The sequence below is a fragment of the Terrapene carolina genome, unplaced genomic scaffold, assembly GCF_002925995.2.
Source record: "Terrapene carolina triunguis isolate 2854851 unplaced genomic scaffold, T_m_triunguis-2.0 Scaffold192, whole genome shotgun sequence".
Classification (NCBI taxonomy): domain Eukaryota; kingdom Metazoa; phylum Chordata; order Testudines; family Emydidae; genus Terrapene; species Terrapene triunguis.
Window position 1 is genome coordinate 409,116 of NW_020664543.1, and position 23,207 is coordinate 432,322.

The following is a 23,207-nucleotide window of genomic DNA, read 5'->3' on the forward strand; positions in this document are numbered from 1 at the left end:
TACAGTTCCCAGCATGCACCGCAGATGGGATTTCTCCCCTCCCCTCCGCTTTTTACTGACCCCGGAAGCATCAGCGACTCACTTCCGGGTGCCGGTTACTCTATGGGAGGGACTACAGCTCCCAGAATGCTGCGCGCCACTGTAGGCCCGCCCGCCCTTTCCACGGGGTCGCTGCAGGATGGAGAAGCGGGAAGAGAGCGCGAGCGGCTTCAGGAAGGTGCGGGGGGCGGGGGCCGCCTCAGGGCTGTACGAGGTGCCCCGCGCTAACCACCGACCCGGCCCTGTGGCGCAGCGGGCCCGCGCTGGGCGGTAGGGGGCGGCCGCCCCGCCTCAAGCCCCGGGCCGGTCGCGGCGCCGCCGTGGGATGCTCCGTCTCCTGGTCCCCGGGCATCTTGGCCTGCCCCGGCTCGGCCCTGCCTGGGCACGAGCGTCCGCGCTCCCTGCTCCGCTGCCAACGGACCCCCAGGCCCTACCGCTCACGGGGGCTGACGGCTTCCCGCCAAACGCCTCGCGCCTCCCCCTCCCGTGGCCTCTACTAGCCCCCGGACACCTGCCCTCCACGCCCCGTCCTGCCCGGCCCGGCCCGGCCCGGCCCGGCGCCCACCTCTGTAACCAGCTGAGCATGTGCCAGGAGAGCGGGTCAGCGCTTCCGTGCTGCGCCCAAGCCTGTTCGCCAAACGCGCCCCACGCTCAGCCACCTGCCTTCCCCTTTCCCCCGTAACAAACCCGTAGGGGCTGGGGGACCTGACCTCGCTCGCTCAGCCCCGTCTCCCCCATCGCTGCCTCACAGAAGAGCAGTTTCTAGTCTCCCTTCTGGTCAGTGGGCTGCTTTCCCCCACCTCCTTCAACTCACTGACTTTGGGGCTATCAGCGATGATGCTCTATTGGCCAGTCAAGGCTGCTAGGTTGTGGCATGCCTGGGAGGCTAGCACCAGGCTCTTGAGCTCTAGGTGTGGCTTCTTGTGCTGCACGTGTAGTTCTGTTTTGAGCTGCCCGCTGACTTTTCACTGGTCATGATAGTCCTCTCTCCTTGCAGCTCCTTCCTTCTTGCTGCCTTTGATCAGTTCATTTCTGAGTTCAATGTTGTTTAATGTGTCTGTGCAGATGATATGCAAATCTCTTTCCTTGGCTCTGCCCTCTAATTCCTTTCTCTCTGCCTCAACCTCATCAACTTCTTGCTCCCCTTTAACTTTCTGTGCCAAAAACTGGTTATCAGATAGGATACCCTGCACCCAGAGTTATTGTCTAAGGTTTGGTGCCTGGTGTGTTCAGTCCTGGCCTGGATAACTACAGCCTAGCCCTAAACTTAGACTTTAGAACAACTTTTAGCATTTACCTTAAACCTAACTGAAAGGGTTGCATTGGAGTTTCTAAATCCTCTGCAGTAGGTGTAAACCAACCGTGGTAGCACTGAGACTGTGACATTGACTTAACTGACTCACTGTGAAGAATAATGCAGAACTGTTTCCATGCAAGCAGCCTAAGATACAGATAAAGGGGAAAAGTGTTTAAGGTTTTATCAAGATGAAACCTTACAGATAGAAACCACAGCTTTGTGTCATTGGAAGTTGAGAATGGCAGCTTTGAGAGACATGAAGCATTCATGTTGATGTAAGTCTTTACATCTTGCCAACTGTTAGGAGTAGAAACACTTGAGGGGATGTGTGTGTATGTCTAAGCAAATGTTTCCAACCACAGATTCTCATGCACTGATCAGAAAAGGAAAGTCCTTCTTTCCAAAAACATAATGTGCGGGAATAAGGGATTTAAATATCTATTTATTTGTATTGTGGTAGCACCTAGCAGCCCAGACAAGGCCTGGGTCCTATCTGCTTGGTACTGTACAGATGCTTAGTGAGAGACAATCCCTGCCCCAAAGAGCTTGCAGCCTAAGTAGTAGACAAGACAAAGGGGTGGGAAGGAAAACACAGATAGAGAGAAGTGCTGCCTTAGAAGTGGCTGGGGGATTTCCTCCAATTGTGGGGCAGGGGAGGACAGGACTGTTTATACAGTTTTTGGCCAGGAAAGGCAGGAAAAGGAGTTGAATTTGTTTCTCACTCACCAGCTCTATATCATGTTCCCTTTTCATGCAGGAAACTGTTAACAAAATACTTCATCTCCATTTCAAAGATGACAAAACTCGAGGTAAGTGCTTCTCCTGTACTCCCTCTGTAGAGAACTAGGTTCCTACTGCAAATTACCTAGCTGCCTATAGTACAGAGTGTAGCTGTGTCTGTCCTAGGGTATTAGAGAGACAAGGTGGGTGAGGTAATATCTTTTATTGGACCATCTTCTGTTGGTGAGAGAGACAAGGTTTCGAGCCACACAGAGCTCTTCTGAAATTCAGAAATACTAGAGGTGACCAGGAAGCCACCCAGGCTCTGTGTTGGTTCTCGGTTTAAATGGGCAAACACTTGTTCCCTGAATGTCTAAGGCAGAGGTTCTTAAACTGTAGTCCGCGGATAGTTCCTTCTATTGTGCGCACCTGGGCGAGAGAATAAAGGGCTGCCCACCTAATTAGTGGAGCCGCACAGATGTGGCTCCACTAATTAGGGGCCTGGACCCTGGAGAAGATGCACTTGTAAGGTGAGGTGGTGGCCTTGGGGGGAATAGGTGGTGTGTGTGGGGGGGCAGTGGGAATTTGGGATGTGCAAGATTGTGGCGCCGGAGAAAGGCGACTTTCTCCAGCTTCAGGGCTGCATCTGCTGGGGAGAGACCCCCCCCCCCCTCCTTCCCAGCCCCAGCTTGGTGACTGCCACAGCGGGGGAGAGATTACCGATATTAATATATGAGTTGCATGCTTTTATTTGTAGAACAAAAACATGTTCATTTTTTTTTATATATAACACTTTTATCCAAAGCGCTTTACAATAGTTAGCTAACGGTACAAACAGCATTTGGAAAGATCATTAAGTGGTCCGCCGAGACCTCAGCAATTTTCAAGTGGTCCATGGGAAAAAAAAGTTTGAGAACCACTGGTCGAAGGCACTAATCTGGCCCCCTTTGCCATAGAATCTGAGAATCTTTAATGTATTTATCCTCCAGGTAAGGAAGTGCTGTTATGCAGATAAGGAATTAAGACCCAGAGAGACTAAGGGCTTGTCTACATGGGAAACACTTAGGAAAATTAAGATTGACTAATGAAAGGTGTGAATTTAAAGTGGATTAGTTAAACTGGATTAAAGCCATAGAATCGTAGGCTTGGAAGGGATCTCAAGAGGTCATCTAGTCCAGTCCCCTGCACTCACAGCAGGACTAATGTATTATCTAGACCATCCCTGACAGGTGTGTGTCTAACCTGCTCTTAAAAATCTCCAATGGTAGAAATTCCACATCCTGCCTGGACAATTTATTCCAATGCCACAGGTTAGCCACCCCTGCTCTAGGATGTTTTTAATCAGGCCCTTGTGACTTGAAGACATCTAAGTTGTCTAAGTAATTTGTAACTTGTTCTTTCCCTATTTTAGCCTTTGATTCTACCTTATTTTCACTGGCATTCACTATGTTAGACATCCAATCGCTACTAACCTTTTTGGTGAAAACAAAAAGTCATTTAACACTTCTGCCATTTCCACATTCTCTTATTGTTTTTCTCCCCTCATTGAGTAACAGGCCTACCCTGTCCTTGCTCTTCCTCTTGCTTCTAATGTACTTATAGAATGTTTTCTTGTTATGCTTTGTCTCTAGCTTCAGTAGAACCTCAGAGTTACAAACACCTTTGAATTGGAGACTGACCGTAACTCTGAACAAAAGGTTACGGTGATTCTTTCAAAACTTTACAACTGAACATTGACTTAATACAACTTTCAGACTTTACTATGCAGAAGAAAAATGCTGCTTTTAGCCATCTTAATTTAAATTAAACAACCAGAGAAACAGTTTCCTTACCTTGTAAAATCTTTTTTTTAAACTTTGCCTTATTTTTTTAGTAGTTTACGGTTAACACAGTACTGTACTTGCTTTTATTTTTTTTCTCTGCTGCTGCCTGATTGCATACTTCCAGTTCCAAATGAGGTGTGTGGTTGACTGGTCAGTTTGTAACTCTGGTGTTTGTAGCTCTGAGGTTCTACTGTAGTTTAATCTTGTTTTTTGCCTTGGTCTTTCTAATTTTGTCCCTACGTGCTTGTGTTGTTGTTTTATATTCATCCTGTGTAATTTGACCTAGTTTCCACTTTTTGTTGGTCTCTTGAGTTTCAGATCATTGAAGATCTGGTTAAGTCAGGGTGGTCTCTTACCATACTCTATCTTTCCTACACAGTGGGATAGTTTGCTTTTGTGCCCTTAATAACATCTCTTTGAAAACTGCCAACTCTCTTGAACTGTTTTTCCCCTTAGATTTGCTTCCCAGGAGATCTTACCTACCAACTCCCTGACTTTGCTAAAGTCTGCCGTCCTGAAATCCATTATCTTTATTAAGCTGTTTTCCCTCCTACCGTTCCTTAGAATCATGAAGTCTACCATTTCATGATCACTTTCACCTATGCTGCCTTGCACTTTAATTCTCAACCAGTTCCTCCCTGTTTGTCAAAATTAACAGCCTCTCCCCTAGTAGCTTTCTCCATCTTCTGAACTAACAGATTGTCTCCAATACATTCCAAGAACTTGTTGGATAATCTGTGCCCTGCTGAGTTATTTTCCCAATAGATGTCTGGGTAGCTGAAGTCCTGTGCGTTGGATGATTTTATTTGTTTTAAAAAAGCCTCATTCATCTCTTCTTCCTGGTTAGGTGGTGGGTAGTAGACCCTTACAATGACATCACCCTTCTTTTTCACCCCCTTAATCCTTACCCAGAGACTTTCAACAAGTCTGTCTCCTATTTCCATCTTAACCTTGGTCCAATGTGTACATTTTTAATATATAAGGCAACATCTCCCTTTTTTCCCCTGCCTGTCCTTCCTGAGCAAGCTGTACCCTTCTATACCCATACTGTATTCCAGCCATGCGTATTGTCCCACCACTGTGATGCCATCTATGTCATAGTTCTGTTTATTAACTAGCATTTCAATTTCTTCTTGCTTATTCCCCATATTTGTCGCATTAGTATACAGACCTCTAAGAGACTGATTTGATTTCCCCCCTGTGTTCTCTTGTCTCTCCCTTATCCCGGTTATGACAGCCCATGTTACCCCCCGATTCTGACCTTTCTCCGAGGTCTCCATGTTTTGGACTTACCTGTGGGCTTTTGTCACCTGCCCCCATCAAACCTAGCTTAAAGCCCTCCTCACAAGGTTAGCCAGTCTGTATCCAAAGATGCTTTCCCCCCTCCTCATTAGATGGACCCCTTCTCTGCTTAGCAGTCCTTCTTCCCAGAACAGCATCCAGTGGTCAAGGAAGCCGAAGCCCTCCTGGCGACACCATCTTTGCAGCCAGGCATTCATTTCTAGGATGGATCTCTCTGCCTTGGCCCCTACCCTTGACCAGAAGGATTGAAGAGAACACCACCTGCGCTTCCAACTCCTTTATCCTTACTCCCAGAGCCCTATAGTCACTTCTGATCTGCTGAGGGTCATACCTTGCAGTATCATTAGTGCCCACATGGGATAGAAGGCAGAGGGCCAGATGATCCTCAACAATCGCTCCATAATGTCTGATATGGGCCCCTGGCAGGCAGCATGCCTCCCGGGATGTCATGTCAGGCCAACAGATCGGTGCCTCTGTCCCCCTCACCAACCACCACTACACTGTTTCTTCCTGGGAGCGGTGGCTGAGATCCTCCTAGCCTTGGGGGTACATGGCTTCTCCTCTTTCACATTTGGGGTTGATTCTTCATGGCTCGTTGGCAGAGCAGCATAACAGTTCATCACTTTGGTGGGTGGGCTGGGAATAGGGGTAGAGCACTGCCTGCTGCCAGAAGTAACTAGCAGCCAGTGTGCTCCCTGTGACAGAGCCATATCCTCCTTCCCTGGTGGCATGACAGCAGTCCTCTCTAGCTGGATAGTTTCCTCAGCCTTTGACGTCTCTGTATGAATACTCTCAATGAATTCCTCTTGGGCACGGATGCTCCTCAGCCTAGCCATCTCCTCCTGTAGCTCTCCTACCTGCTTCCTGAAAGATACCACCAGCAGATACTTTTCACACTGGATAGTCCCCCCAGCCTGGCTTTCTGAGAGTGGGAAATGCAAGCCATAGTGTCTGCAAACCCGCACCATATGTGGATCTGTCAGAATTAAAGTGGGTTAGTTTAATTTACTCAAGGGATTTGCCCAGGAGCAGATGGGAAGTTTGTGGTGGAGCAGGGACTTGAACCCAGGTCTTAAGTTCCAGGAAAATGCCCTAAGCTTGTGCTCATCCTTCCTCCTCCTGCCGCATGTCTTCCGATAACGCCACTTTCCTTTTCCTCTAGTCAGCAGTGATGCTTTGCTGCTAATGGCAGAAATGCTGAATGTGTTTGTTCGAGGTAAGTGCTTAGGAGCTGTCCTTTTATTCTCAATACTTGTGGTCATAGATTTGGGTCAATTAGAAAAGTTGTGGCAGTTCTGGCACGGCACTTTGCTTGTGTTTTGATGGAGCTTTTCTAAAACTTCCCTCCAGGAAAGGCAATCTTCCATAGAGCTGCTCTTCCTTGGGGTAGTCCGATTAGCAAATCCAGGCTGCTGTGGCAGGACAGTGTAAGGAAACGAGCCTGTTCTGTCAAGTTGCAGGCGCCTCACTGCTAGGCAATTATACCCTCTGCCTGTGGAATGGCCTTTCTGCCTTGCTAGGTGCCACTCCCTGGTGCAACAGCACAAGCCAGTGTGAGTGAAGAGGAGCCAGCTATCTTCTCAGCTGTGGTTGTATAATGCCACGAAAGACTCAATTTTACACAAGACTGGGATGCTAAAACCAAGAGGGATCTTGAGAAAGTGCTTCCCTGTTACCCTGTGGTGCTGTAGGTGCACCCCAAAATCCAGCCCTATTAGCTTAGGACTTCCTTTTCCACACCTACTTGTGATGTTTGTCTTGTCTTGCATGTGTGGTGCAGAAGCTGCAGCACGCAGCGCACGGCAGGCTCAAGCTGAGGACTTGGACAGGGTGGATATTGAACACGTGGAGAAAGTGCTGCCACAGCTGGTATGTAAAGTGTAGTTCAGCTTCCCCTGCTAACAGGATAAGGATGTGGGCAGAGGCATCTTAATCCCCTTCCTTCAGGGGGATGTTTGACTAGTTAGTAATATCCGTACAGGGCTGCTGGGGACCCCACAGATGTGTTAATGACTAGTTTGGAACGGCCTCTTACTGTTATGAGAACTAAAGCAGCTGCTGCTCTCGCCTTACAGCTTCTGGATTTTTAGCGGCCTGATCAAGCAGAATGGGATGCATCAGCTGCTAAGAGGAGAAAGTCCTGATCTGGGAGTTAATCTGATACCGAATGTCTGGACTGGCATCCTGTTTAACTACGGGGATGGGCATTATTGTTGCTTCACTCTGCCCTTGCCATCTTGCTGCAGTAGCAGCTGCTTCCTCACCCCTCTCATCTGAGAAGAGCAAGCCCTCAGCAACTGCAAAGAGTAAGATGCCATTCTAAAAAAGATGTTGCACATTTTGATTGTTGTAAACCAAATGACTATTGCAGGGCATCTTGCCCTCAAATCTGGGTCCCATCCTGCTCCTACAGTAGTAGTTTACAGCCCAGAATGAATAGCATGGCCAAAGCACTGCTACTTTCTCTACCAGTGAAAGAAACAGGTGCCACTCTGTGGAAAGAGTGAGTGGCTGGAAACCTTCCTCTAGCTGTGGGCTCTCATCACCTCAGCAGGCTGCTATGGCAGGGGTTTAAAGTCCAATTCCATGGCTGTCTGAGTAGTTTAGTTAAACAGGCGCTCAGCTGAAGGTCTGTGCCAAAAGCAGGTACCTGATCTTTATTTTATAAATAAACAGTGCCTCTCCCCCAATACTTTCCAGCATTCCTCCAGGGCAGTGACATCAAAGAGGGCTTAGAACCTTTTAACTGTTTGATATTCTTCTCAGAAGCTGCTTCCCTCTGCTATAAATTTGTTCTCACAAAGAAACATCAATAAATCAAAAATAAGTCTCCCTGGCTCAGGCTTTTCACTGCAATTAATCATCGAAAGTCAAGTTGCTTCAAAGACTTGTTCAGCTTCCCCCACCCTCGTCTCTAAATCTTCACAGGCGAAAAGGAAAACTCTTAAAAAGGGACAGAATAACAAACAGCATGTGTGAGAATCCCACATCATGGGACAGCGTGTCCCCTTTGCCAGCAGGGGAGAGGGAAGCTATGAAATAAGAAACCTTACACATGTAGGCAGGACCTACACTGCTGAACCTGGCTTTGTTGGGAAATATTAGGCCTGCCGCTGCAGAAGCAGCTGACACCAACATGTCTGAGAACTAGCTTTCCAGTTGCTTATTGTCTTTTATGTGTGGGGTCCATTGTGAAAAGTGGTAGAGATTTCCCAGCTGCCCCTGGTACCAGGCAAGGAGTGGATGGGCCACTAGCACTGCTCTCCCCCATTCAGGTTATGACCACTGGTGATATGATGGGGGAAGCTTTTGTTGCCTCCTTTGTATGTTGATCAAGGTCTGCAGCTCAGAGTTCTACAAGCACCAGGCAGGCTGAGGCTTTATGAAAAGATTACTAGTAGAGGTCAGGTCAAATGATGCTTATCTAAATCATCACATGCTAAGTAATTCATGTACAACTCTGCTACTGCCTACTAGGAACAAGGACTCCTCATTGATTGCCCTGCTGGAAAGCCTGCAGTTGTCAGTGCGTAAGATTGTCTCAGGGCCTAGCTCTGTTTTTCTAGAGAGCACTTACCTTTCTCCTTCCATGGAAACAGCATGTTAAAGATCCATCACACGCTGTGCTGTGATGTCACTTCCATGAGCCAGCAAGAAACCGACAGCTGTTCTGTAAGTCTACTTCCTTGTGTGAAGCAGGCTAAAGATAACCGCAGAAGTGGAGGTGTGTAACTGGTAAGGCCAATCTTTAATGGTAGCTGCCAGCATTAACCAACCACTGCATGAAGAGAGGATGAGTTTGTTTGGTGACTGTTGAAGGGGGCAGCCTTTCACTATCCCACTGACCGTGTACAGGGGGCAGAGTCTGTTAGACAGACAAGCTTGGGCAGAGAATTGGCTGAATGAGGTAATGTGCATAATTAGCACTATGAAGGCTGGCTCCTATGACCCAGAAGCCAAATGCCACCTGCTTACCCGATTGCTTCCCAGTGGCACAGCCCATTAGTCATAGTGTAATTGGAGGAGCAAGAGTTACCTTGATTTTAAAACGATCAGAAAGTTCACTCTAGGAATCCAATTAGACCCAACACCGTTCCTGTGGCTGTTGCTTACCTAAAGTTAAACAGAAATTGTGCTCGGACTTTAATGTCCCTAAGCTTGGTAAAGCAGCAGTTAAACTTCCTGGCTGAAGCACACACACCATCCCCCAGATTAGACCAGCAGCTCTAGCCTCTCACCCCAGTCAGTTATTAACCCAGATCATGCCCCAAGACCAGCTCATTAGTGCTGGTAGAAGGGATAATGGAGAAACCTTTAAGATTTCAATAGGAAGATATAGGACACTCTTAAGGAGCAAATGCCCTATCAAAGCACTTTCTAACTAGCAGTAAGGCATGTCTCAGGGAATTGCTGCCACTTGCAAGCCCAACAGTAGCATTTGATCACGGCTGTAGTCTCTAGAATAGATAAAGGAGGATCAGTGAAATCAAAAGGGACAAGTGGTGATGGGAGCTCTTATCAGTCAAGCTTCTGTTATCCATTCTATGGCTGGTTGGGTCAAGCAACATTGGCTCATACATGCTACCCATGCAGAAATAGCATGAGTTAACGCCCTGGCCCCAGATGTGTGTCATGTGAAGCAGCTCTGTCCCTCAGCCCATCGCACAGTACACCCAGCACATTGATTAAGATGGACTATTCCACAAGATGTGAAAGAGCAACCTTCAGCAGTGTCCCAGAGGAAACAGCAACGCAGAAGCAGCTCTAGAATAGGGCACAGTTGGAAGGAAACTCACCAAGCACCTGGCCAGAAAGGATGGATTCTGTTATTAAACTGGTTAATCCCCAAGGAACAATTTTAGAATTAAATTAATTAGTTTAATCCTTTTCATCTCAGTGGAATCTTGCTATAGTTTGTCTCCCTTGTGCAACTCCTCCTGTGCCTGGGTGAGTGGTTGTTTTCTATGAGAGAACATTTACTATTTAGAGCAGCAAATAGTCAATTCCCCAGTGCCAGAGGCTGCAGCACACACATCCCGCTGTTCAAGTTTGGGTATCACATAAGAAATCAATCTTCTCTCCCTTACAGGCTGCTCCCTCAGTTTTGAGTTTCCTTTTTCCTCTTCTACCTTTCTTTCATTGCTCCCCCTCCCTCTGATGTTCATCAAAGCATTTGGGAGCATGTGGAAGTAATTAGACCTGAAGGGAAATGTTGGCCAGTCTGGGAGACAATGACAAGTGCCAGGAACTCTGGGTGCCCCTTTCAGCCACTTTGAAGTTCATTCAGATGGTACAAAACTCAGTTTTGCTTTGTTGGGGAAAAAAAAGGGGGGGGAGGAGAAGGGGTGTCAGGCCCAATGAATAGGGAGCAGGTTCCTGTGAACTGATAAAGAAACAGAACAGTAGGGAAGAAATACATTATCAAAGAGCCCGACAAAAAGCCTCCTATGGCCACTCTGCTTTATTACATCTACAAATTGTGGAGACACACACATAGTTCAATGAAAAAACTCTGTACAGGGAAAACAAATGGTGAGAATTATTACCATAACACAGTAACTCTGTCCAACTGGAATTACTGGACTATGAAAAAAACTTCAAATAAAATACAGCAGTCTGGATATTGTGGCAGTACAGACCTCATCTCTATGGCAGGCACATTTCTAAACCTTAACTTGCATCCCAACCCTGCACATGCATGCGGCAGAGCAGCACTCATACTGCAAACAGCAATTCCATTGCAGGCAACATCAAAGCCAAAGAAATCAGCAGATGGAGAGTCAAATGAAGAGACCTTTCACTGGAGTTTTGCTCTCATTAGAGGAGTAATTAATTATGTTAATTATGTGTAATGGAAATAAAACAGCTCAGTCCAGAGGCATATTCCATGGGCATGCCATTAATAGATACCTACATTCTTTATTAACAAGACTCCACCAGTGGAAAACAGCCAAGTACAATGAACCAGGAAGTTCTCACCAAAAGCCACTCAGTAAATTGTGAGTTATCAAAACAGCTCCTGCAGGACAACCAGCAGCAGTAGCCACACCATAGGGACAAGCCAAGCTCTGGGCAACACTTTACAGCTGTAGGTGAAACTGATTTCAGCACTAAGGTCTTGTTCCGGGTAGCAGAGCAGCCACACTGCTTTAGGTAACCTCTGAAGACAGAAATTAGAGAGAAGGCTTGAGTGTCAAACATCTATAGAAGCAAAGTCAAGGGATGGCTAGGAAGAATTCTCTCTGCCTGCTCATTTCAGATTACATGCATGCAGGACACCTTGAGTTTCTCCTTCTGATCCTGCTTTTATTGCCAGGCAGACGGTGTTACAACACATGGGACTTTGTCTGCTCCCAACAAGGTAGAATTAGCAACATGAAATAGCTATTCTATTTTATTTTTCTAAGAAATAAATCATGTTGTTCAGGTCTCTCCAGGACCACCAATGGTTTATTACAAACGTTGTAGCAGTTCATATGGAAAGAAGTGCAATTGATTCTGCTGCTTCTCAGTCCAGCCAAGTAATCTTGCAGGCCCAGCACCTGGGATGTTTCATCTCTTCCCAGCTGCAAAAAGAAAACATAAGGAGGGGCTTATAGCACTTATCAGAATCCTGTTAGAGAGAAAGGGTGAGGGCTGCTTCTCCAAACCCTACCAGGGTCACAGGGGCCTGTCCTACATCCTCACCCAATAATGTGACCTCCTAGCTGAGGCCCTGAGCACACTGGGCTCCACTCTCCAGCTGTACCCAGGTGGTATATTTATAGCACTTTAACTCAGAGCTTGGTAAGAACTGAACAGTGGAGCCTACAACAACAGTGTGACTTCCAGGGCAGATATGGCTACCCCCTCCATTGCCAGACACACTGCTATCCACTCCTACTTGGCTGCTCACAGCCCTCTCAACACTGCTGATCTCGGGCAGGCAGGACAGGTGGTTAACATCTTCACTTCTTTCACTACAGACTTTAACCAAATATTCCCTACAGGGAAGAGAAAGGTTCTTCACCCAGCATGGGAATGCCTCATGTATATTGCTTCTGCAGACTCCCAGGTACCTGCATCAACAGCCAAGAGTCATTCTAAAGGCGTTCAGCCATATGGGAGCAAATGGACTAAACCACAGATTTGATATTTCCAGAGTTACTTGATGCCCTACTTTAAGCTTGCTGGAGCACCTGCCAGAATCAAATGGTAAAATTTTAATTTCAAAAGCTATCATCAGATCTCAGCCAGAGATTTTAGCTCTGCTTTGGGTTTTTTGGAAGGAGAGGAGTGGAGGGGGTTGACTACAAAAATGTTAGCTGGTCTTTCTGAACTCTGATGACCCATTTTGTGTGCACATAATTCAAGAACCTCTCTTCCCATTCACTTCATGTCCCAGATCTAACTTATCATTTTGAGACAGAAATTGATACTGTGGATTTTTGATAGAAATTCGATTGCAATCTTAATTACAGAGCGATTGCCACCACTCCATAGCAATAAGCACTAACAATGAAGTATTAATGATAGAATTTTAGCAAGACTGCACAATCAAGGCAAAGGGGATGGTTCTGAGATAGATGGTGCCAGCACACGGAAACAACCCAAATAGCTTTTACGGAGGTCTGGGGCCTTCCTTATCACAATTGGGACATCAGATCCACATCATGCCCATCAGCAATTCAACTGAATAGTTCTGAGATCACAAGTCATGGCAGTTGACTCCTGCAGTGAGGCTCTGCAGAGCAGGGAGGGAAAGCTCTCCCTCTGATCCCAGATGATACCTGGCAGCTTCAGCCACTTTGGTACTTTTTCAGGGGGGCTTCTCACTGGCTGTGACGCTTCAGTGGCTCTTGTTGGTTCTGGGTTCTCTGCAGTTCTTTTCCCATCTGTCTCCTCTGGCCCAACTGGGGGTGGAACAGCTGTTTCTGAAGCTGGTGGAGCAGAAGGGACTATTGATTTGGACAAGCCTCTGAGAAGAGAAACGAGAAAGCAGAATGAAAGCAAGATTTTCACACTGGTCTCCACATACCCAGCACACAATCCCAGCCCAGTGATTCATCAGGCTCAGGCCTTGAAAGGTTAATCTTCACTCCAGAAGCAAAGGCTTTAGGGCACATACCAGTCGGTAAGCAGATGATCTTCCAGCTCCTGCCCGATTTAGCAACAGACATGCATCCCCATTTGAGCAGGGTTCACCAAGCTGCAAAGTCATCAATAAGCCTGAGAGCAGGGGAGGTTTTTTCTGGTGCCTGTAGGTTCTGCCCCTCTCCGCCAGGAGAGGTGTTGATTCCACCCTTCCCTTCCCACAAATGCCCACTCACATTAGGTAGCTTTGCTCACAGTCCCTACCTAGCTACTAGCAAGTCAGCTGTGGACGGGGACACTGCAGACTCCAGCAGTTCTGGTCTCAAGTAACAATCTGTAAAACAAACCCAAGCACATACATTTGTTAAGATAGTAACATCAGCCAACCTGCAGACACTTTTACTGCAGCACCTCAGAACCACGTAGCTCCTGCTAATCCCCCTTTGTGTGCTTCAGTGAGTTTCTTCTGCCTTTTCCCAATACAATAGCCAACATTGTTAGCCACTAGGTGGTAGTGACCCTCTCAAGCCATGCTGATTCCCACCAAACTTCTATCTTCTGAATATTCTTTGCCATTTCTAATCCATCCCTCAAAACTTGTGGTTTTCAGGCACCTGATCTCTGCATCTCAGAGATTATGTTCTCTCCCTTTACACCTCTGAGAGAGACACACTAATATTAACAGCACCACAAATACGTCAGAGAATCAGAGACTGTCCATCTCCACAGGAAGCCACAACAGGTTGGTCCCTTTAGTGCAATTTCTTGTTCTTTGTCTTGTTTAATTTTAAAGCAACGGGATTTCCACGCTTCCCTTCAGAGACCACCACTCCATGTTTGTCTACTGTGCCTACTCTATAGCCTAATAAATCTCATAAGAAATGCTTCCTGATTTACATTTACAATTATGTTAGTTAACGTGCATTAAACTGGCAATCAACTTAAGTTGAAACAGAACCAAGCTAGTCTAGGCCATAGTGATTCACAGTAGAGGCAGAGGCAATGGCAATGCAAGATTCACGTAAACCTCATCCCTTCTCCTACCAATGCCCCTCAACCCTGAGCTGGAAGTACCACCTCTGGGGAAGTTCTCTCTCTAGGATACAGGAGTCTCTCTGCTGAGACTGCTAACAAAAGGAGTTAATTAGTGCTAATTGTGGGGAATTGTCTGCTAGGAATAGCACAGAGCTACTGCACCCCAGCTCATTTTACCCAGCCAATGATTTACACTCATTCCAACCTTAGGGTACGTCTATACTTACCCGCTGGTTTGGCGGCCAGCAATCCATCTTCTGGGATCCATTTATCGCATCTTGTCTAGACGCGATAAATCGATCCCGGAAGTGCTCGCCGTCGATGCCGGTAATCCTGCTCTGCGATAGGAGTAGGCGGAGTCGATGGGGGAGCCTGCCTGCCGCGTGTGGACCCGCGGTAAGTACTTTTAAGTACTTTTAAGTTCGAACTAAGGTACTTCGACTTCAGCTACGTTATTCACGTAGCTGAAGTTGCGTATCTTAGTTCTAATTGGGGGCTTAGTGTGGACCAGGCCATAGACTGAACACAAACCAGTGCTGCCCATGCAAGGTTCCATATTCCACCCCCAAATACCTGAGCCATCTATCCCTCCTGTCCTTCATTCCAGCGTCTCCACTCCTAGCTTTGTTTGGGATCTCTTGTTGGAGCAATTCTGAAGCCACGGACACGATTCATCTGGCTAACACACAGCAGCTGTGGAGCCAGCTGAAGAAGAGATGGCAGTAACTCACCTCTGTTCTCCTCAGATCCAAAGTGAATGACAGATGCTGGGAAGAGGTTAGCCTGAAACAAAGGGAAAAGAGATGGATGAAAAGGGGACAGGGCAAGCTGCAGGGTTGTCACAGCCAGCCAGCCTTGGACATTACATATACCTCTCTAAGGGAAGCCCAATCTCTTCCCCAACCCAGGGTAAAGGCACTGCAGCCATGAAAACATGGGTATTTGCTCATCAACCCTCTCCACCCCCAAAGCACCAATCCCTACTGTAGGCAGCAAAGCCCCTTAAAATAAATGCAACTGTCTGAGTTGCAGGAGGGCTGAAACTGAACATGACAGCAGCTCGGACACTTCTTTGCCAGTTATGTCCTGGCTGCATCTTCTGGAGCCCAGTTTAAAATAAAAGCAAATGCAAGCAGGATGGGCAAGCCAGTTTTCAGTGTACTGAGTACCATCTACACAGACGTATTTGAGGAACCTAGGTGGCGTTCAGTGACAGCCCCTGGAATCTGCTACTCTCAGTGATTTTCAGCTTAATTTAGAGACTTACTGACTCCCTGTGGGAAGCAGTCTCCCCAGGGGCCGTGCTCCACCCCGTGTTTATGCTGTCCCATTGGCATATGCAGAATAGACACCTTGTGGGCAAGCCTGCATCATGCCTCACTTTTTCTCTCCCAGTCTGCATTACCAGGGTCACCTGCTCTTCCTTCCCCTCCTTGAGAACCCTAGAACATCTCTGGCTTCAGATTCTGGTTTCACTGTTGCTAACAGCTGCCCCTTTCCTCTCCTGGAGGGAGCCTGAAGAGGCTGGGGATCAATGTTCCATTAATGCAAGTCAAAGAAGTTGTTTTACAGTCTGCCACAGAGACCAGCAACTATGAAACTAAGGAAACAGCAGTGCTGATTTGAGCTAGTCAGTGCGGGAGCTAGTCGCCACCACAGTGCACCCCAATCCTAACCTTCAAGTCTCCCTTGCTATTCTAGTCCTGCTCCACAAGCCATGTATATCATAGGCCAGAGAATTTCACCCAGTTACCCCTGTAGCGAACCAAAAAACTTGTCTGACTAAAATGTATCTTCCAGAAAGGCATCCAGTCTTCATTTGAAGATTGCAAGAGAGGAAGAATCCATCACTTCTCTTGGTAGTTTGTTCCAGTAGTTAATCATTTGCTGTTAAAAATCTGTTTTATTTCTAATTTAATCTGGCTTCGGCTTCCAGCCATTGTTCTATCTTTCTTTGGTACATGAAGGAGCTCTTTGGCACCTAGTATTTTCTCCCGGAGATGGTATTCTTATACTAACCAAGTCACCTCTCAATCTTCTTTTTGATAAACTAAAGAGATTGAGCTCTAAGTCTCTCCCTGTAAGACATTTTCTCCAGCCCTCAAATTATTTGTGGCTCTTTTTTGTACTCTCTCCAGAGTTTCTGTGCCCTTTTAAAAAGTGGACAGTCTCAGCAATGCCATATATGTAGAGGTAAAATCACTTCTCCCTCCCGCTCACTACTCCACAGTTTATACACCCAAGCCTGCATTAGCCCTTTTTGTCACAGCATCGCATAGGGAGTTCATGTTCAGTTTTTAGTTCACTATGACTCCTAAATCCTTTTCTGTAGGCATGCCCTGCATTCTTTATTCCTAGGATGTCTGACCTTGCATGTAGCTGTATTACAATACATTTTGCTTGAATGGGCCCAGCTTACAAAGTGATCCAGATACATTTGTATGATGGGCCTGTCATTTACCATTCTGTCAATTTTTGTGTCATCCGCAAATTTTAATCAGCAGTGATTTTATAATTATTTTCAGATTGTCAATGAAAATGTTGAATAGCATTGGGCAGAGAACTGATCCCTGCAGAACCCCACTAGAAACTCCCCCATTCAATGAGCTACTTTTTGATATGTCAGTTAGCCAGTTCTTAATCCATTTAACATGTGCTTTATTGATACTGTATGTTGCTAATTTTTTCACGGGACAGTTGTGCGGTAGTATGTCAAATGCTTTACAAAAGTCTAAGTATACTACATCTATGCAGTTACCTTTACCAACCCATTTGTAATCTCATCATATAATGAAATCTCTTTGTGTAAAGAGCCATGATGGAAGGACGCTACTGCAATGCAAAGTCTGGCCACAGAAATGGGGAGATAGGTAGATTCTGACTACCTCTACTGAGAATGGCCCAGAGATCGGAGGCTGAATCCCCTCTGCCTTCTCTCTTGCCTCCTCCCGTCCCTTACGTCTCAAGTCATTTCTGCTGCAGTGTAAAGACATTCAGTTGAATCCCCTGGAGGGCTCCAGAGAATGAAACCATACCTCAGCCAGCTAGAAATGCCATAAAGGGTGAACTACTGCCACAACTTAACTAACCAACACCCAAGCCAACATCCATCCTCAGGCAAAAGACCCTCTGCGGAAGAGAAAAGTGGAAACATTGTCTGGTGATTACAGCACAAGACTGAGCCATGAGGCGAGGATTCTAGCCCTAGCTGTGACTGACAGCTATTTGTACCTCAGTTTCCCCCAGCTTTAAAGTGGAAATTATTGTACCACCCCCAAGGAGGCAGAGACGGTTGTTAGTGTGTGTAAAGCTCTTTGCGATCCTCAGCTGTAAGGTGCTAGAGATCAAGGGTTAGTAGAACGGCCATACTGGGTCACACCAAAGGTTCATCTAGCCCAGTATCCTGTCTTCTGATAGTGGCCAGTGCCAGGTGCCCCAGAGGGAATGAACAGAACAGGGCAATTATCGAGTGATCCATCCTCTATTGTTCAGTCCCAGCTTCTGGCAGTCAAATGTCTAGGGACACCCACAGCATAGGGTTGCGTCTCTGATCATCTTGGCTAATAGCCATTGATGGACCTATCCTCCATGAATTTACATAATTCTTTAATCCAGTTATACTTTTGGCCTTCACAGCATCCCCTGGCAATAAGTTCCACAAGTTGACTGTGCATTGTGTGAAGAATTTCCTTTTGTTTGTTTTAAACCTGCCACCTATTTATTTCATTGAGTGACCCCTGGTTTGTGTGTATTGTGAAGGGGTAAACAACACTTCCCTATTCACTTTCTCTGCACCATACAGAATTTCATTAATTACTAACCTGTTAGTAATTTACTCATCGCCTCTTTATTTAAAAAACAAAAAAAACCCCCAACCTGTATAGCCTGCAAAGTATACATTCAGATAATATCTTCAACTTTGTCTTCCTCCTCCCCTCCTTCCACTGTCTTTAATGCTCAACTTGTGTCATGTCATTTAGACAGCAAACTCTTTCGGGCGAGAATTATACTTACTGTATGTTCAACTACTTGGTCAAATGTCACAGTAGGACAGACTGTAGAGAAGCAATTTCACTACATCTCAAAGGAAAGCTTCTTGGAACAGCTAGTTCTAAAGCACATGAGAGGAAAAGCTATTCTCCACTTAGGCCTAGGCCTAAGTAACATGCAGCATCTGGTTCAGTTAGTAACAGAGGGTGAGGCTCACAGTAACAGTGACCATGATATAATTAAATTCAACATGGGGGGGGGGGTGTGGAGATAAGGTACCAAAAACTAAAACAATGACACTAAATTTCAGAAAGAAAGATCTCAATAAAATCATGGCATTGATCAAAAAGGCCCTAAACTTAAAAGCAAAGGAAGTAAAAAATGGCTAGATTTGGCCTGGATGTCACTTAAGAAAACAACAGCGTCTCAGAAGGCATACGTGCCACTGAACAGAAAGGGAAGCAGGAAGGCAAGACAGTCAGTCAGTGTCGTAAATAGTAAGAGGTTATTCAAGCCAAACAGTGATCCTTCAGAATTTGGAAAACTAATCTTTAGTGAAGCCAATAACAGGGATGTGTGAGAAGTAAATTTGAAGGACTAGACTTGAATTAGAAGAGCAAACAGCTAAAGGAACAAAAATAAGCATCAAGAAATTACATGAAGTGTATCAGAAGCAGGAAACTTCCAAAAGAAATGGTGAGTCTGGTAGATCACCAAGGGTTAAAGAGAGCAATTAAGAAAAATAAAGACATTGGCTGAGAAGCAGAATTATTTATTTGCGTCAGTCTTCACCACAAAGGATGTTGAGGAAGTACTTATCCTATCCCTGATTTTTTCTGGTAATATAGATGAAGTGCTCTCAGAGTTGAGACGGCAGAAGAATAGGTGCTGGAGAAAACAAATTAAAAAGCAATGAATCACCAGGCACAGGTGGTCCATCCAGGAGTTCTCAAGGAAGTTTTCAAGTTCTCATTCTGAAGAATGAGCTACTATCAAAAATATTAACTGGTCTATTAAATATAGCTACTACTGCAATATTGTACCTCTATTTAAAAAAGGCTCTGGGGTCATCTGGGGAATTACAGACCAGTAAAGACTTCCCTCTGTTTCTGGCAAATTGGTCAAAATGCTCATTACAAATAGAAACATAAAACACCTGGAAGATCACATGATATGGTCTAACAAGCATGGATTCTTCAAAAGAAAATCCTGTTTTACTAATCCGTTAGAATTCTTTGCTGTGAATAAAGGAGAACTGCTTGACATAATTTAGTCAAACTTTCAAAAGACCTTTGACAAAGTCCATCATAAAAGGCTAATAAAGAAACCAAGTTGTTGCGGAGTGAGAGGCAAGGTATTGTCATGGATCAAAACTGGCAAAGAGATGGGAAACAGAGTAGGATTAAATGGTCAGTTTCCATCATGGCAAAAGGTGAACAGCAGGAGCCTGAAGGGTCTGTATTAGGACTGTGGTGTTTAAAATATTTAGTAATGATCTGGAAAGAGAAGTGATTATCCCACATCTGCCTGCTGTGGGATTTCTTGAACCTTCCTTTGAAGCCTCAAATGCTGGCCATTATCAGAGATGAGATGTAGGCTAGATGGACTAGGGGTCTAATCCAATGTGGCAATTCCTGTATTCCTATGCATGTACAGCACAGAGCACAAAGAGCCCCCGATCCTGACTGGAACATCTGAATGCTACTTAATAATTTTATTTAATATTTATACTAACTTCTGGGAAAATGAAACGGCATCACCTATTTTCCTGTCCACAAACTTGAAATGAGAATGTGACCTTACAGCTCTCTGGACTGGGAGACATGAGCACACAGTGATGGTACTGGTGCCAGCATTTAACACCAGGAAAGAGACAGACCCATCCACTAAGTCTGAGCTCTCTCCTAGCAGCCACGAATTTGTACAGCCTCAAATAGACATTTTAGCAGCAGGAAACATTTATTAGACCTTTTAACATTTCCTTTGCCAATCAGCAAGACCGAAGCTTGCCTGCTCCAGTCACAAAGGCAGCTCTCCGTAAATGTTGTAATTAAAAAGTACCAGACATGGTTAAGAAACCCCAGAGAAAACTCTTGTGAGAGCTTTGATGTCTCCGCTGCATTCGTCTGAAGGGATCCCACTATTTGGAAGGGGTGGCTTAGAAAGGAGTCCCCCGTCCGGCCCCTCCTCACACACAAGCCCCTTTACACACAACATCCTTTTCATGGCAGCTGTGACTTGGAAAATGAGGTTTTTGTAGCGTGTTAGTGTTGGAATTTTTTAATAACCTCCCCTCTCTCTTTTTCCCCTCCCGCCCAATTATCGTGGTGAATAATTAACATTCTGAAGGAGATAACTAAGCACAACATCTCAGAGCTCAAAGCCCTTTTAGTTCAAAGCCCTGCCCTTTTCTCTTCGTTTCCCGTTGCCACCACTAAAACTTCCTTGTCATTCAAGCTCTGGGCACACACATCAAAGCAGCATGTGGGAATGGCCCCAAGGGGTCAGAGAAAATTCATGGCAGGGCCTGTGAGTGAGGCACAAAGAGAGAGGGAGAAACAGACAGACACACTCAAACACACAAACACACAGAGTCAGAGCACGCCCCAGTAGGAACCAATACCCTATTTACTCACAAGCTGATAAATAACCCCAGCTCTAGATTTCAGGCTCCACCTCCGCAACCACTTCCCACCACTGGCAAAACATCAGTCCAAACCCTTTTTATTGGAAGAGAAAAAGGAACTCGATAGCAGTTCACACGTGCAAAAAAATGTAGTCTCCTCCCCATGGCTTATTTTACCCCACACATCGTTTTCCTTCCTATGGCTCAGCCATTACAGATTTCCCTCCCAATTCTTATCCCTAATATATCCCTTTCCCTTCAATCTAGGTACAATATTTGGTCACTGATGTAACCCTTTACTTTGCTTCCTACACGGTTCTCAGGTATCAGACCAATTTAATTTGAACCCTCAAGATTGAGTATGATTCATGGGTTAGAAGGCGGCATCCCACTAGCACACGAATCCTCCAGTCAGCCACAGGCAGGGCACATTCCATTGGCAGGGACCACGCTCTTTCAGTTATGTAATAGTCTTTAAGTCAGCCTCAGATTTAACCACAGGAAAAATCAAGGTACTTTGACATTGGCCATGGAATGTTTTAGCATAAAGATGTGGTGGTTTTAGTATTTGCTCAGACTAGGAAGGTGAGGGAAATCGAACTGTCCCAAAGTCACAGAACTTAGCAGGTCTCTCTCACTGCTAAGTGCTGCACCAATCAACAGTGTCAATACTTGAGTTTCACTCTTATCTCACTGGGCCGAATGTTTTCAGTGAACATTCTTGGGTCAACTCTCATTTTTTCATTTGAAAAGATGGAGCAGCTGTTTCCAATGCTTGAATCATTGTCTCCATGACTGGCTCCCTTCAATGAGTGCTTCGCTCTGCTCTTTCCTGAGTAATGCATCAAGAGAACAAGAATTCTCCAGACCTGCTGAGATCACATTCTCCTTTAAGAGTAGCAGCCGTGTTAGTCTGTATCCGCAAAAAGAACAGGAGTACTTGTGGCACCTTAGAGACTAACAAATTTATTAGAGCATAAGCTTTCGTGGGCTACAACCCACTTCTTCGGATGCATATACATATGCATTCTCCTTTAAGTTCTATGTTATATTAATAGGAATAGAGTCTCAATGGATCAGAAAAGATTAAAGCTCTTACAGTCACAGACCAGGCTACACAGCAAGTAGAATCGAAAGCTATTTGAAACAAAATTTTAGAAACCTGCAATCAGTTGAATGAAAGGAGTTATATTATGAGTGAGTCATCTGCCATTTGCTGTTTTCCATATTCAAATATTACTATCCAGCAGCCCCATTTCTTTGCTGTGACTTCTGTCCGGAAGTGCAGCGCCAATGTGACTTGTGAAAGGGATTCTCTAATCCCACAGATTGAGAATGCTGAAAATCCTTTTACACAAGTTACGTTTCCAGGATACAGACATGTTATTAGTTGTACTGCAGCAGCACCTAGGAGCCCCAACTAAAATCAAGGCTCCCACTGTGATACATGTTATGTGTACATACACTAAGAGACATCTTACAATATAAATAAAGACAGACAACAGGTTCTATTATCCCCATTTTAGAGATGGGGAACTGAGGCACAAAGATTAAATTACCTACCCACAGAATGTGTGGCAGAACTAGGAATTAAACCCAGATCTCCCAAATTCCAGCCCAGGGCTTTAACCAAAGAACCAGCCTTCCTCTCCAGAAGAATCCTGGACAGTCCAATCCAGAAGCTAAAGAAAACCTTAGTCCTTGTGTCAATTCAGCAAGCGAAGCCATTGGGGCAATGTCTCTAGGCAAGTTACATCTTAAAATCATAGAATCATTGAATATCAGGGTTGGAAGGGACCTCAGGAGGTCATCAAGTCTAACCCCCTGCTCAAAGCAGGACCAACCCCAACTAAATCATCCCAGCCAGGGCTTTATCAAGCCGGGCCTTAAAAACCTCTAAGGAAGGAGATTCCACCACCTCCCTAGGTAACACATTCTAGTGCTTCACCACCCTCCTAGTGAAATAGCTTTTCCAAATATCCAACCTAGACCTCCCCCACTGCAACTTGAGACCATTAGTCCTTGTTCTGTCATCTGCCACCACTGAGAACAGCTGAGCTCCATCCTCTTTGGAACCCCCCTTCTGGTAGTTGAAAGCAGCTATCAAAATCCCCCCTCACTCTTCTCTTCTGCAGACTAAATAAGCCCAGTTCCCTTAGCCTCTCCTCATAAGTCATGTGCCCCAGCCCTTAATCATTTTCATTGCCCTCTGCTGGACTTTCTCCAATTTGTCCATATCCTTTCTGTAGTGGGTGGCCCAAAACTGGACGCAATACTCCAGGTGTGGCCTCACCAGTGCCGA

At 45.6% G+C, this 23,207-nt stretch overlaps 2 protein-coding genes across 2 annotated transcripts in view; one reads left to right on the forward strand and one right to left on the reverse strand.

Moving 5' to 3' along the window:
- The first annotated feature begins 157 nt into the window (after window positions 1-157).
- Window positions 158-8,013, forward strand: CENPX (centromere protein X). Its single transcript, XM_024203168.3, has 5 exons — window positions 158-217; window positions 2,094-2,145; window positions 6,344-6,397; window positions 6,962-7,050; window positions 7,257-8,013. Exons 1-5 carry the CDS (start codon window positions 179-181, stop codon window positions 7,269-7,271), a joined length of 249 nt encoding a protein of 82 aa, XP_024058936.2. The 5' UTR covers window positions 158-178; the 3' UTR covers window positions 7,272-8,013.
- Window positions 8,014-10,624: 2,611 nt separating this feature from the next.
- The window catches only part of ASPSCR1 (ASPSCR1 tether for SLC2A4, UBX domain containing), an 80,239-nt gene continuing 67,656 nt past the window's right edge, over window positions 10,625-23,207 (reverse strand). Inside the window, exons 13-16 of the mRNA XM_026654398.2 lie at window positions 15,021-15,072; window positions 13,519-13,588; window positions 12,951-13,138; window positions 10,625-11,747 (exon numbers count right to left, since the gene is read on the reverse strand). Of these exons, the coding sequence (XP_026510183.1) occupies window positions 11,734-11,747; window positions 12,951-13,138; window positions 13,519-13,588; window positions 15,021-15,072 (324 nt within the window). The 3' untranslated portion in view covers window positions 10,625-11,733. The remainder of the gene's footprint in view (window positions 11,748-12,950; window positions 13,139-13,518; window positions 13,589-15,020; window positions 15,073-23,207) is intronic.